General features: G+C 41.6%; 1 protein-coding gene across 1 annotated transcript in view; it reads left to right on the top strand.

Moving 5' to 3' along the window:
- The window catches only part of LOC138267166 (uncharacterized), a 184,943-nt gene that overhangs the window by 111,404 nt on the left and 56,975 nt on the right, over nucleotides 1-16,564 (top strand). Inside the window, exon 2 of the mRNA XM_069216049.1 lies at nucleotides 15,857-16,318. Coding sequence (XP_069072150.1) covers nucleotides 15,857-16,318 — 462 coding nt within the window. The remainder of the gene's footprint in view (nucleotides 1-15,856; nucleotides 16,319-16,564) is intronic.

Genomic DNA, 16,564 nt, shown 5'->3' on the forward strand with positions numbered 1-16,564 from the left:
TAGCCCCCCATAGTGGAAAGTGCTCCACATATTGAGGTATCACTACCTGCCTCTTGCATGCCCTTGTGACCCATCTTGCTATAGTATGAAATGAGACTGTGTGAAAAGTATTTCGGATGAAAATCAAGAGCTGCAGTTTACCAGGCGGGTGGAATTCAGCAGTCATTTCTCCAAAGGCTTTTATGCATCTTACAACACATAATTTTGAGTGGCCAGTAAACGGTGGCTAAGAAATCAACCTTGAATTGCAGTAGGTTTATCTAGATACTTGGGATGTAACCGCATCTGGTGTGACTACCATACCTATAAAAATGAGTGATCTGACATCTGAGACACTCCTGCAGGAGATTAGGCACAGCAACATAGCCAACTTACTTGAAAGTTCCTTCCTGGAAATATATATTTATTACTCTTCCACGATATCAAGAGATTAAGGACTTTGCTGCCATCCTAAAGGGCTGAGTATCTAGGTTCCAGTGGAAAGGACAGACCTATTCCTCTCATCAGCTTCTGCACCAAAGAATGCTCTCCAACTGGGGAAACATCTGTCAGTGAGATGTCCTCAGAACATATTCAATGATCTGTAAGCCATGCCTTCAATTGCCAAAAATGACCAGTTTAGAATCTGCACGTGTGATCCCCAGGATCCACGTCTCTCTGGAGACACCAACCCGACTATCTAGACCAGACGGACCTGTGTCTCCTAGATGTTCCATCGGCCTAAATCTTTGATAAGAGTCAGTTATCATCTTGCAAAAGTCCAGGGACTTTCCATCATTCCCTGTAATCCTACACACCATGAAATAAAGTTTCTCTTTCAACACAAGGTGATGTGGGTATCCCAGGGGCTCTAGGATGAACTCTAGAAATAGGGCAAGAAGAATTGGAGAATCCCATGAAAGTTCCATCAGAACTGGATACCAGACTTTCTGAGAATACGCGACTATGGTGCATGTACATATTGCTTCACAGCCCTATTGTAGGAGGAGGCCTCTACCACCTGACGCGACCAGCAGGAAGAAAAGGTTGTAAATTGTACCAGCGCTGCGTAGGAAGCAATGAAATGCGGTTCTGTGGTGCCTTCTGTTAAGGAGACAAAAATGGTTACCACATACAAACAAAACAACTCTGGTAAACAATTTAGAATAATTAATTATGTTAAATGGAGGAAGACGCTTAACTCTCAGCTGTTGGAGCAACAAAGAAAGAGGGGGTAAAGCAGTTGAAGAAGGACTGTTGCTGGACTGACCACACTGTGATTAGTTGATGTGTTTTTTCTTCCCTTTTATTATGGTTCATGGAAACGGTAGTTCTTTCTTTGTTGAACAAGACTGCTGTCCTAAGTAAAGGGAAGGCAAAAAATATAATCCTCACCTCCGGTTCAAACACAGAATTAGATTGTAATATCACAAGGATGGCATCTGCCATGTCTGAAAATTTAAGGCCTCTATTTCTCTGACTTCAGAGAGAGAGACATGTTAGTGAAGATTTCAGTTGACCAGTTACAAATGGTTTTTGCTGTATGCAGTTGGTGGCATTTGGATTTTGAGAAATCCACTGAACTCTTTCTGTGGTGCTTGTTGGCACTGGCTGACAGTACATGTCAGTCTGTCAAAGTCCTCTGCTCTTCAGGAGTGGTGTTTGAACTGTTACACCCCCCCTAATAAATGTATTTTCTGATAAATAGTTGAGTACTTTTGGTCAGTTATGGTGAGATGTCTGTCGGAGTTCACCAGGAGGTTTTATTTATATATATATATATATATATATATATATATATATATATATATATATATACACACCCACACGCGCGCTCCCTCTCTGGTTTTGAAAATCCTCAAAAATGATTGTTATTTTACAAAAAATACTGTTTTTTTTTTTTCTCTCTTAGTACTCCTACCAATCCCTATTCCTCTCCCGTTCCACTGCTCTTCAGGCCACTCTTATGCACCCTGCTTGTAGTTTAATGTATTTTAACATTATACGCCAATATGATTGTCGGAAAATCTGAAGTTCGCCCCCCCCCCCCCCATCTGACTGACCAAGCTATGCCCCTGTCTAATTCGTCCATCACCACTTTAGATGCACTTCTCAATTCACTGGATGTTCGTTCCAACACTGTATCATCCTTATGCTTTCATGCATTGATAAATATTGCATCAGATGGTTTCATGTTTTTGATTCTGGATTTCACTTGCTAGAACTCATTGCCATCTAGCTGCATATACTTTGAGTCTACTCTCTTTTGGTTAGACTCGAAACATTACTTTTCCAGTAACGACTCAGGTTTTATCCTAAGCCTAGCCGTATGCTTTTAGCCTTTTTCCTTGCGCCAAGATACCCAGTGAGTAGTAGATTGTTTTACAAAACTTCAATAACATGACAAGATTCAAGGTAATTATAGCCCTACAGCATTGCTTGTGGGTGTCATTATTTTCAGTTAACAAATAAAATATGTTTGTCTATGGCCAAAACCAATATTCCACTACTGAGGTACACTTGAGATCAGACCATTAGATTTGCTACAAGGGTAATCCAAAAGGTAGTTGCCACATAGGGGGCTTGCCAGTATCGTGATGGACTGCTACCGCCTTTTCTCCAACTCCCCACTCCGCACAACTACCATGATCGTCACCCAGAGCTGCCAAGTTGGCCACGTCATGTGTGAAACTGTCAATCTACCTTTTTTAGCACTCTGCATGCAGATACTTGCAGTGTTGGTTCTCTCAATAGGCCTACAAGAGCCAGCATGACAAGTGTTGGATGCACATTCAGGACTCGTTTTAGGTTCCTCTACTGACCGTGCTGTCTGCGTTTCACTGAGAGTGAGTGCAATTTTGTCAGCAGGCGGTGGGCACCCAGGGGTTGCACAAGGACACTCAATAGCCATCATTTAACATTCAAATACTTTTTTCATCAGAGACCCACTATTAAGGGCTTTGTTGACAGTGTCAAAGATCAGGAGGAGTAGTTTTATATACGTCACTTGATTATAAAAATGGAAGTTATATATCTTATATAGGCACTCGGGCGTCGCACAAGGATACACAATATTCATCATTATACGTTCTGATACTTTTTCATCAGACAGTCCTTCAATATTTTTTAAACTCTGGCTGGTCTCGAAGAGCTTCCAGAGCAGAAGGAGTCTCGTTTGTATGCAATGACAATTGGCACTCAGTGCGCTGATATTATTACACTATAGCGTAAGTAAAACCAGCTAATGGACTTGTTTTACTTTGACTGCATCAGTGCTGGGGGGGGGGGGATATCTCAGTCCCCTTCCGAGCACTGATTGGGGTGGAGAGGTATCATTGAGAAGGGGAGAGCCCTCCCCCTTTCAATGATAACTCTCCCCAGTGGACCACTGCTTGGGGATCACAATAGGAGAATGATCCCAAAGCAGGGATCCACCCACTAGACACAAGGGGTTTTGGGGGGAGCGGCCCCTGGGGCAATGGCTTTTGGTACACCCCACCCCATACCTGATCAGTCTTTCTGCTCTCCCGCATCTCCTGGGAGCACATGGGGGTAATTACCCCCGATCTGCCCGAGGGGGGGGAGGGGAGGAGAGAGAGTCAGAAAGCCCACTAGACACTAGGGTCATTGTTTAATTTTTTTTTATAGATGATGGGAGCTGTCCATTCTAGGCATGGCAATGCCTCTACCCCCAAAAACTAAAGTCAGTCTTTCTGCCTCCCCAGAGGGGCAGATGGGGTTGAATACCCCCAGGCCCACTAGACATCAGGGATTTTTTTTTTTTTTTAATATATGGTTGGGCTTTGCCCATCATGGGCCTGGTAATGCCCTCACCCCAACTAAAGGGGGCAACAGTCTTTTTGCCCCCAGGGCCAGATTGGGTTAATTACCCCCAATCTGCCTCTCTGGAGCCGCCATAAAGCCCATTAGCTGCCAGGGAATTTTGTTTTTATAAATATAAGGGAGCATGGGCATGGCCATGCCACCACCAACAGTCCCTCTGCCTTGGGAGATGGGGCCAGATGGGGTAGTTACCCCCTATCAGGGCAGAAACCCCACTGTATGGCAACAATATACATTGTTAATAAAATAATTGGGTGGGTTTTTCCCATCCTAACATCAGGCCCCACCCTCCCAATATTGGCAGGAATGGATCAAACCAAGGCTAATCGGAGTCACCAAGCTAAGGCTCCCGTTGACCTTGGTTTGATCCGTTCCTGTTGCGGGCACTAAGTCAAGTCCCACAAGTGGGACGTTTTTTTCGGCACAAGTTGGGTAATGTTGAGTGATAGGAATTTTGTGGATTCTGGAAGTTTCCATCATGCAGGGTAAGGAAATGTGTGATTTCAGGCAAAGTTTGAGATTTGCAAGGGATTCTGGGTAAAAACAACCCAGCAAGTCACCCTGTCCTGGATTCCCCTCAGTGTCTAGTTTTCAAAAATGTACGTGTTTGTTAGGTTCCCCTAGGTGCCAGCTGAGCTGGGGCCCAAAATCCACAGCTACCCAGTTTGCAAAAACACAGGTCAGTTTTGAGTGTTAAATGTAATGTATTCCAAGTTATGTTTTGGGCCATTTCCTCTCACAGGCACTAGGCGTACCCATGCAAGTGAGGCATCATTTTTATCGGAAGATGTAAAGGAATGCTGAATGGAAGGACATTTTGTGACTTCCTGCAGATTGCAGAACATTCCATCACAGAAATGTAAGGAAAGTGTGTTTTATTTAGTCAAAGTTTCAGGTTTGCAAGCGATTCTGGGTAAAACAACCTGATGGAAGCCATGCACGTCACCCCATCTCAAATTTCCTTAGATGTCTAGTTTTAAAAATGCACAAGTTTGCTATGTTTTCCTAGCTGATCTAGTGCCCAAAATCCACAGGTACCCACTTTGCAAAAAAACAGGTCAGTTGTGAGTGGAAAAATGTGATGCGTCCATGTTGGGTTCTGGGCCAGTTCCTGTCACAAGTGAGGTACCATTTTTATCAATAGACATGTGGGAGCATAGAATAGTAGGATATTTGTCATTACAATTGGATTTCCCTGCATTTGTGCCTTCCAAATCTAAACCAGTGCGTAAGAAGGAAGATTCTCTAAATCATGTCTAGCATGGGTACCCACAAATTCAGAGATGTACAAATAACTACTGCGCCTAAACTCCATATATTGTGCCCATTTCAGAAATACATAGGTTTCCTTGATATCTGTTTTTCACTCTACATATTTCATCATATGAATTGGTCTATATTTGGTACACAATGAAAACCATTGTACAGTGCAGCTCAATTGTTGGCTTTGGGTACCTTGGGGTTTTTAGAGAACATACAAACATGATAAAGCGCCACAACCAGAAGGCCCTAGTGGATATAATGGTATATTGCTTTTGTAAATCGGCCATTGTGACAAAACGTTACAGATAAAAATGTTGTCACAAATGGACATTTTGTTTGCTACTCATTTTCAGTATTTCTTTACAGTTAGTTCTTGGGGAAAACCTTGAGGGATCTACACATGAAAGCTTGCTGAATTCTGTCTACTTTTTAGGAATCTAAAGATTTTCTGGATCACCCATGGGTTATACACTGTTTTCCACCACAAACTGGAAGTAGATTGAGAGCACAAAAGATAAGAAAAATGGGATACCTCTGTGACAAATGCCAAAACTGTGGTAAAAATATTTTTATTCAGCTCTGCATGCTCCTGAAAGTGCAACGGTGGGACGCTAGCACAGCAAACTGTTTCCTTATGCCATTTTTAGAAAAAGAAGTTGCCACTTTTATCCAGGGACCTTTTTTCTATTTTCCCCCAAAAACTTTGAATTTAGCTATATTGTGCCTATTTTCTCCATCCCCTCCAGGAGAATCAGCAAGCCCTGGGTACTTTTAGAATCCCCAGGATGTTGGGGGAAAGAAGGGCACAAATTTGACGTGAATACCTTATGTGAAAAAAAGTTATCAAACGCTAAGGAGGAAAAGCCCAGCAGCTAACTTAAGGGGTTTAAGTGGTGAAGAGTGTATAATGGGCAAAAAATGATTCCTATTGAAATAAAAGCTCTGAATTATGCCGAGGGGTGGGTGCATGGCTGTGCACAATTGCAGCGGCAGAGTACCAAGGAGCATCCTGCCACCTGCTGGTCCAACAACAGAGCAGCATCCTCTTGGAAAATTTCAGATCAGAGCAAGCCTGTGGACTTTCTTTGTTCAAATGTGCCTTTAGTTTCTACCTTAGTTTTAAGGTTGGTGTGGCATTCTGTATATAGAACTTGCTTACGGAACCTGGCAACTGTCACTAGGAGATCCTAGTGATGGTAACCAAGGGATCTGGCAGTTGGTGAGGAAGCAGAGAGAGAAGGCTTGTGTTGGATGGGGTGTTTTATTTGATCCTTAACTGGAATAAATGACTACAGATTTCATTATAAATGGTGTCACCCTTCATCATTTCATTGGCGACGAGGATGAAAGAACCTATTGGCATTTGTGATCCTAGTGAAGTCTCAACACCCCAACACCATTGCTAAGTTGTGTGAAGCTCACCTGTTTTGATGGACTTTGGCAGCTTTGGGCTGGGCAACAATTTGAGGTGGTATTAAATTAACGGCAACACCAGGAGGTGTGAATACTGCTCCGGAATACAACGGAATGTCTCTTGAATTACCGGTATTCGACACACAAATACTTTGGGGTGAGTCTCTGTGATTGTCCTCTGGTGGCCGCAAACAGAATCTACACTGTTGTGGCCCACGGATTAAGAAACAAGCCTGTGTGAGAAACACTGACTTGCGATTCCACGGGCATTTCAATTTACGACCGCCATCTTACATCGGTGGTTTCAGTTTCACTGCGAGGCGCTGCGCTGGCTGTGTGGAAGGCTGCCATCCTCCACGGAACAGCGGAGCTGTGGAGAGCCGATTTTGTCAACGTGTGAGGCTTGTCAGCTATTCCTTTTCTCAACGGCGTCGGACTAGGGGCACTTCTCTGTGCACAGCTGCTTCGCTTCTATACAAGGTCGTTCGATGTTTCTTTCCTGGATTTCACAAGAAGTTTTTTTTTTTTTTTGAAGTACCAGAAGGTGGCGCAATTGCGCTAAGGAAAAGATTGAATTGTACCTACTAGTGCTGGAACTGTAATTTTGAAAACTTTGCTGGAGTGTTGTGTTCCTTTATGAATGAATATATTTCTGCACAAGACAGTAATGCACTAAATACTAATTCAATGATTAATACTATTTGCATGTTTGGGAAAAAATATTGATACATTGTTAATAATATCTTTCACCATGCAGAATGTAACCTGTCCCCCATTTTTTTTATCTTCTCCTGGTGAGCCACAGATTCCCTGGAAAAAGTGGAAAGGTGTATTTGCGCATTATGCAAGGGTTTGTGGCACTTCATTGAGTGCTGAGCGCAAGATGTCACTTTTGTTACACTGTTTAGGGGCGGAGGGCCAGGAGGTTTTTGAAAATCTTCCAGAACTTTCCGTTGATGAGGCGAGTGAGCTCAATGATTTTGAGATTTGTATCAAAAAACTAGATTTGCATTATTTACCTAAAGTTTCCACAGTTCTAGAAAGGTATCACTTTGGCAAAAGAGTTCAACAGCCAGGTGAATCTCTAGAGGAATACATCACAGTTCTCAGGAAATTGGCGTCATCATGTAGTTTTGGTAGTAATAAAGAGGAAAGGTTAAGAGACCAGTTTATGTTGGGCTGTAGTATTGAAAAAGCTAGAGAATCATTTTGGAATAAAGATAATCCTTCTTTTAGTGAAGTGATTGTGATTGCTAAAATGCATGAACATAGTTCAGCTTGTGTCGAGGAAATTAGGAAGACTAATTTTACTGAAAGAGAGTGTGATGTACATCTTGTTAGTCATAAGAAGAACTCACAAGAGAGGATGAAATCTCAGAGAATGGTCAAGGAAAGTTCAAAAGTCAATAAGGAGAAAGGACATTTCCAGGGAAGGTGTTATAGGTGTGGAGAACTTGGTCATTATGCTAACTTTAAAGGCTGTGTTGGTTGGAAAGCTTCTTGCAAAAAGTGTGGCAAGAAAGGACATGTTATTTCCTGTTGTAGGAGTGTAGACATAAAGAAAAAGAGGGTTCAAGAAATAAGTTTAGAAGATGATGATTTTCATGAAGAATTTGTTTTACAGGTCAAAAAAGGTAACGGTGGTCCAATAGAGTCGGTACAAATTGAGGGAGTAAATATTCCCATGATGTTTGATTCGGGAGCAAAAATTACACTTATTCCAAGAGTTCTATTTGAAAAACATCTCAGAGCTTCGGTGAGGCTTTTCAAGCCTGACATTTCACCTAAAGGGTATGGTGGAAGACCTATTAAGTTAATAGGTTACTTTATTGGCTCAATCCAATTCAAAGATAGGATTATAGTTGGTAAGGTCTATGTTTCCATGAGAGGTGATTCTCTTATTAGTTGGTTTCACCAGAGAGATCTAAAGGTGTATCTTGACCCCAATGAATCTCCATCTGTAAGATTGAAAAATGATGTGTGCATTGATTCGGTGGAACAAAATGGGTGGTTCAACGTTATGAGTCTGAGACCATCATATGAACAAGAATTTCCACATCTGTTTCAAAACAGACTTGGATGTATGAGAGGTTATATACATAAAATTAAGATGAAGAAAGGTACCATACCTGTGGTCAGCAAAGTAAGAAGTGTACCTTTAATGGTCAAGGAGAAAATGAAAATTGAAATAGATAAACTTTTGCAGGATGGCATTATCAAAGAAGTGGAAGCCACTGAGTGGTTGGCCCCAGTGGTCATGGCGGTCAAGGCCAATGGCGAACCTAGACTTTGCATTCATTTGAGAGAATTGAATACGTGTATTGTGGTGGATCATTATCCCTTGCCGAACATTAATGAAATGTTATCTTTATTAGGAAATGCAAATTGTTTCTCTTCTATAGATTTAACATCTGCCTACCACCAGATCACTTTACATGAAGACTCTCAGGATTTGACGGCATTCATCACCCCTTTTGGCAGTTATAAGTTTGTTCGTATGCCATTTGGCCTGGCTTCGGCTGCGGCTGTTTTTCAACGTGCCATGGAAAGACTGCTAGAAGGACTGCAAGGTATCAAAGTATACCAAGATGACATTCTTGTATATGGTAGAGATGAGAAAGAACACAATGAGAGAGTACGCCGAGTTCTCCAGAGACTTGAAAAGAGTGGTTTGACCTTAAAGGTGGGAAAATGCAAATTTAATCTTCATGAAATTGATTATCTTGGTCACAAAATTTCTTCCAAGGGTATTGAACCCAAAAAGGAATTGGTTGATACCATTGTTAATTTTTCCAGCCCTTCCTCAAAAGATGAGGTAGTGAGATTTCTAGGCATGGCTGAGTTCTACAGTAAATTTGTGGATCATTTTGCAGATAAGACTGTTTGTATGAGAGAGTTAGTGAAGAAAGGTGTCACTTTTGACTGGAGTGATGAGTGTGAAAAGGAATTTGTCTCATTAAAACATAGTTTGAAATCTGCTGCTAGCTTAAATAGTTTTGAACCGGGACAGCATACAGTAATAATGTCGGATGCTAGCGCCAAAGGTTTTGGGGCTGTCTTGATACAAACACATGGTGGTGTCGAAAGGACAATACTTTTTTTATCAAGGTCCTTGAAAGGAGCAGAATTAAACTATTCTGTTATAGAAAAGGAGGCGTTGGCTGTATTTTGGGCAGTGAACAAACTAAGGAAATTTGTTTGGGGTAGCAATTTCATGGTAAGAACGGACCATAAACCATTAAAACAAATCTTGGGAAAAAAAGGGTTAGATGCTGTTTCTGGTAGAATCAGAAAATGGGTAGTAGCCTTGCAGGAATTTACGTTTGGTGTTCAGTACATACCTGGGATTGAAAACAACCTTGCAGACTGTTGTTCGAGGATGGTAAATGACGATATGGAGTCTGATGATATCTCCATGGATTGTAGAGACGACTTTGATGTGTGCATGATCAGGGATGGTATAATTAAAGAAAGTGACTGGATATTGAAGTTGTTAGATGATGAAGTTGTACAGAAAGTTATTAACAAAGTCAGAGGTGGTTGGGATGGTACCGAGAAGAATGATCAACAGTTATGCGGTTTTTGGAGAGTCAGAGATGAATTATCAACTCAGGGTGATTTTTTTATTGAGGGGAACGAGGCTTATTCCTCCAAAGAAGTTGAGAGATGAATTAATCTCCATGGCTCATGAGAGTCATCCTGGTATTTCCAAAACAAAAGAGAGGTTAAGACTCATGTACTGGTGGCCAGGTATGGATTTGTCAATTGAAAGATGTGTTAGGGAGTGTGTGGAGTGTTCCAATGCGGACAAGACTTTAACTTGTAGAACTCAACCCATGAAAGTGAGGGAGCTACCGAAAGAACCTTGGCAAGAAATTTCGTTGGACATTTTGGGTCCGATTAGATATTCGGGCTCTGATAAATATATTATTGTATTGATGGATATGTATTCAAGGTGGCCCGAATTCAAAATCACTACCTCTGTTGAGACACGCGATGTAATAAGTTTTCTTAATGAAATTTTCGATAGAGAAGGGTTTCCTTCCTCTATTCTGACTGACAATGGTGTACAATTGGTCTCACAAGACATGGAACGCTTCTTGAGTGAAAGAGGCATTAAGCATAAGAAAACGTCTCTTTATCATCCCGAAACCAATGGAATGGTAGAGAGGTTAAATAGAGTGTTAAAAGAAACCATTCAATTGGCTTTGGCGAATAATAAATGTTGGAAAGAGGAAGTGTCATGTAAAATCAGGATTTATCGGTTGACCCCTCATTCTGTTACAGGCATTTCACCTTTTGAGTTGTTCAGAAGGAGAAAACCAAACACATTGGTGTGCCCTTCATGGGTAAATGACAAGGTGGGTCCGAAATCTGAAACGGTATGTAATGATAAGCTGAAATGTTTAAAAGAAACAAAAAATATTTCTGACAGGAAGATTAGATTCGATAAGCGCAGAGCAGTCAAGAAAGTGGTGATTCAAGTAGGTGATCTTGTCAAGGTAAAGAATCCTCGGTTTAGTCTTTCAAAAGAACATTCAAAATTCTCTAGACCACTTGTAGTTAAGAAAGTTCTGGGTAATGCTGTAAGAACTGAGGATCACAAGGTATGGAATGTTGGAAGAGTGGTCAAAGTGAAGTCTGCTTGTGGGGAAGGTAAATCTGTGAGTGATGATGTAGAGGGAAAACATGGTTTTGTTGACGATCATTTTTCACCAAGGAAGTCTTCAGAATTATCAAGCGACCTAAAATTTTAGATGACTTTGTTTAGTGCTTATGTTTCCTAATTTTAGGTGTTTTTATGTTAAAAGTTCTTATTTATAGTCTGATACTTTTCATTGTTGTTATATTTCATGCTTTCGTTTGTTGATGAAAGAAGGGAGATGTGTGGCATTCTGTATATAGAACTTGCTTACGGAACCTGGCAACTGTCACTAGGAGATCCTAGTGATGGTAACCAAGGGATCTGGCAGTTGGTGAGGAAGCAGAGAGAGAAGGCTTGTGTTGGATGGGGTGTTTTATTTGATCCTTAACTGGAATAAATGACTACAGATTTCATTATAAATGGTGTCACCCTTCATCATTTCAGTTGGCTTTAATGCTGCTTTTGGGAGCTGTCATGACATATCTACTAAAGATGTTACATAGGGGAACTGGAACTGATGAGAGGAATTCAAGGCTTTGCCTTTGGTGCTTCCGGAATGTGCAGTTTTTTTGTACAGCATCCTAGTAATCAGTGGGGCAGAGTTTTCATCCTGGAACAAAATCCTTTTTAGTTACAGATGCAAGTACAAAGAGGTTGGGAGCAGTGTTGAAGTGAGGCGAAAGTAAGGCTCTGAAGACCACTATCAGTGGCGTAGCTTCAGGGGGGATGTTTGGGGTGTTACACCCCCCCCAAATAAATTTATTTTCTGGTAAATAGTTGGGTACAGGTGGTGTCAGTTGGGTATGCTGACGGGTCTGTTGCGTTCCTTAGACACAGACAACAGTGCACACACACTCTAACCCTCTCCTGTTTTGAAAGTCTTCAAAGAATGTTGGTTATTTGACCAAATATTGTATTTTCTCTGTTAGTACCCCTACCAATCTGTATGCTTCTTCCTTTACACAACCCCTACAGCTCCTCTTGTACGCCCTGCTTGTCTAAAATGTATTTTAACATTCTATGCCAGAGTGATTGTTGGGGAACCACTCCTTGACATACATATATACATGATGTTCCAGAGAGTTCCGATGAATTCAGTCATGCTGCTGAGAGCGTAAGACCACATCTCCCATTACACTATAAGCAGCACAATTGCATACGTAGTGCTAAAATACCATCTAGATAGTCGGGAATCAACAAACGAGGAGAAGGAAACCTGCTCTCAACCATTTTGGAAAACCAGCCAAAATTACACCATCTGAACGTTCCACCTCTCTTGGCCAAAAGGACATTTGCCTACAAAAAGCTGCAGGCTAGTCGCGTACAGTGGAGCAGTTATGCAGCTGCTTCCAATAGCTTTTTTGAAGTTTAATTTACTTCTCTCTCGAAGTGTGATGCCTGGAGTGAAAGTGTGGTCACGTGTGACATGCTGACGCTATTGCACAACCCGCGCATGTTTGTGTATTAGGGGGTCTCTGGAAGCACTGACCTGATAGGGTATTTGTAGTAAATCGTGTCAAGGTTTCCTGGAGAATTTTCTCCAGTGTGTTTCAGTACATTTGTGAACACTCCAATACAGAAAGGTGTAGTGCCCCAACACCAACAGGAATATATGCACAACTATACCGCTAGCGTCATACAGGATGGTGGCTGCTCAGGTTCAGATGGATGTGCAGGGTGCATGCGTTCAGGTACTGGATGTGTGCGGGGTAGTGAGGCTGAACCATTACCTGTTCGCTTACAACATTGCTGATGAGTACACTGCTGGAATGCGAATCGAAACAAGTCAAGGGGGTGAGGGAGTTAATGAGAGGCCAAGGTCGATGTGAAGTTAGTTAGCTGGGAGAAATAGATGGATGTTAAGTAAGAGGGAAACCGTGTGGTTAAATCACGCCTTGTCCTCGCATATAAAACAGGTAAGAACTGCAAACTGCTAAAACAGATCCCAACTAGGCAGCGTTACCTCCTTGCTTGTACCAGTTCCTCCCCTTTGGTGGCAGGAAAGGGAGGAGCCAATCATAGGGATGCGCCAAAGTGGAAAACAATTATTCTCTGGATTGGGTCAGGAAATCCTGCCTGTTGGTGGAATTTGTTTCTCACTTGATAAGAACTACAAGGAGCAGAAAAAGATCTAAGGTACCTCTCTTATTGTCTCCTAAGGCATGATTGTTGCCAGAAACCTTTGTTTGATTAGGTCTGGCACCGAACTTTAGCTCCTTTTTTGGGCAAGAACTGGTGTAGAGATGTATGTAAAAAGCATAGATCCATCAGTTGTTCATAATTGTTGACTACTGAGTGTAAGGGGATGGAGATCCATCAATTGTTCATGGTTGTTGACTACTGAACGTATGGAGACAGAGATCCATCAATTGTTCATGGTTGTTGACTACTGAACGCAAGGGGACGGAGATCCAGTAATTGTTCATGTTTACTGACTACTAACCAAATACTCTTGCTTTGTAATTTGTATGTCTGCCACTGTGCCTGCCCTAGCATTCAACGTAAAACATTAAATGTACATAAGCTGCCGCTCTAGAACCGCACATTAGGCAACATTAGACATGGACAACTTCACATCACTCAATTAACAACTTTACACATGCACATCTACAAAAAAGTAACTCTGCAACTGCACACACACAACCTATAACTATAGATCTACAACAGCTTACCTCTGCAGCTTCACGTCAATAATACTACCCATCATTAACTACACAGCTTCAATACCACCCAGCTCTCAAGGAACACATCTGCAACAACTCCATGCCTAGATCCATTCAACTGCACAATTACATAGCTACTACTGCAGACCACTCAACAGCATTACATCTATAATGTTATAACTCTTGTTATGTTGTCTTAACTGTTGAGACGTGCATTGTACTGGTAAAATATACGAGCCCTATGCTACTGAAAAAGATGTATCAATACATACTATCATTCCATTAGGTGTCCTCTGTACTCTGTAGAGAAGAGCATTGAATGGGCAATAAAAATGGGTCTATGTTACTTGAGCACAAGATGTATTAAAAAAAAGCTCCTTCAGATGGCATGGACTGTTCACTACAAGAGCTGATTTTTAAGCCTTTCATGAATATGACTGTGAACAGGCTTCCTTTGGCCTTTGTTTTAGAACGTGTTTTGATCTGACTATCTATTGGCCAAGAGAAAACAAAATATATCAAGGTACTTAATTAGGGAGCTTTCATTCCTCCCTGACCTCTTTTACCCACCCTGTATTTCACAGATTTTACTGCTTTGCTTTCCATGTTTTTTTCCAGCGCATTCACTACTCTTGGGTTGCTTCTCACAGACTACTAGAACCACGTCAGGTGTATTATTATATCGCTAAATGGGATAGGTGAATACACAAAGTGGCCAGGCCTTTACTATCATGACAGTTAGTCTATTCTTTTCCTTTTGGTAGCATATGTTTGGTGTCCCTTTCCAAACATCTTGACGTATAGTAAGACACTAATGCCCACTTTGTCATGGCTACAGTTATGTTAAGGTATGACATATATACAAAATATATAGCATTTCAACCTTTACTGTGCAACCATTGCTGCCCTGAAGAAGTCTTAGCCAGCCGAAACACGTCAGTATTTACCATCTGCTGATTAAGGGTGCACTAGTCTCAGTGTGTTTACGGATTTGATTGTAACTCATTTTGGGTTACAGCATACTTTATCCCCCTTTGTTAGCAGGGTGGGAGATGCTGTCAGAAGCATCTAATGTCCTCACATTTATACTAGATTTGTGCCGCTTTACAAAAAATCTCATTATATAGATCTTTGTGAATGTGCAATTATTTTGTGTAACTGAAGGGGTGGGTGAGGGCCAAATAGAAAGGGTGGAAGCAGGATCAATTAAAGGAATGGAAGTACGCTTGATTGAAGTGGTGGACATAGGCCTCACTGAAAGAGGCTACATGTAACTGAAAGGAGGAATAGAGGTTGACTTAAGAGAATGAGGTGGAGTAAAGTAGTTGGAGAGCTTAAAGTCCAAGGGAGCAGTGTAGTGAGAAATTCTATTATAATTATAATAATGTATCCATATATCTCCTTTGAGGTGTGGTGGGCTCCAAATCTTTGGTGATGGCGTGTGTTTTATAGCAGGGGTCTTTCAACTTTCTTGATGATGGTGTTGTATGTCTTTTCTCGCCTTATGCTCTGAAGAAGCTATTTCTGTGTCCATGGATGCAGACCTAAGTGGGCTCACTATCTGATAACAATATTGTTACTTCTTTATTTGCAATTTGTAAACCTTATACACATGCATACAACACTAACCAGTGAAGGGTTCTTCTACTTGAGGCTTGCTTCTGATATAATTGAGAGATGGAACACCATCGACGTGTGGGAATATTGCTGGAATGTGCAATAGGCATGGTGATTTTATAGGGCATTTCATTATTTGTGCATACTTCCAGTCTATCGCACATGTAGCACATATGTTATTTCATTATACATGGTTATTCTAGGAGGTCTGATTCATGAGCACTGTGCAATATAGTTCATCTGATAAGATAGATGTGGGGGAATACAGCATTTGTGCATCATACAATAATTAGGGTTGAATTATCTGTCCTGACCTGTGGTGGGTCCTTTTTGATTCAGTGGTAGATTCCACATTGGGATCTTACTGTGTTGTGTATAGCATAGCCTTGAATTGTAAAATAATCTAAGCTGTTTCCTCCATTGTACTGCACAGTTGTAAAGGGACAGAGCTTCATGATGAGGAATGTCCACTTGGAAAAGTGTGTCCACGTTGCCCAGGAGAGGGTCTCTCTGGCAGAGTGCAAGCCTCACTCCGTTGAGCAGCGGTGGACCTGGGACTCCGATGCCAGAGCTATTGTTAGCCTTAAAGGCAAGAAGTGCCTTGGTGTCAGCAAGATGAACGAATTTGCAATGGTAAAGCTGGAACCCTGTGGGGGCCAAGAATGGCAACGCTGGATTTGTACCAAGAAGGGTCACATGATGCTGTACGGTCAAGGCCTGTACCTGAATGCTAAACATGGGACCAACAAGATCTTCATATCCCGGGAGAAGGACAAATTAAGCAAGTGGAGAACCCTGAGCAATGATCTGCTCTGCAGCAGTGCGGGGGACATGGAGCGGTACAGCCAGGTCAAAGTGGTGGAGCTTGCAGGGACCCCAGTCTTGTTCTATGAACGTAAGAACCATCATTCACAGTAAACTCATCTTTCATGACCGACCTTCACGTAGAAATCATCTCATGGACTAACGGGGACATGGGGAGGCTCATTCCGGAGCAACTGATCATACCCCACATCATTCATCTACAAAACTAATATCATAATAGGCCGCCTCCTGTTCTACCGCATCTCATTGTCATTTTCCATGATGTGATTTTTTTTTTTCTGCAATATAAAGTTTTGCATGGCCATATTTTAAGGAA

The sequence above is a fragment of the Pleurodeles waltl genome, chromosome 1_1, assembly GCF_031143425.1.
Source record: "Pleurodeles waltl isolate 20211129_DDA chromosome 1_1, aPleWal1.hap1.20221129, whole genome shotgun sequence".
NCBI lineage: Eukaryota > Metazoa > Chordata > Amphibia > Caudata > Salamandridae > Pleurodeles > Pleurodeles waltl.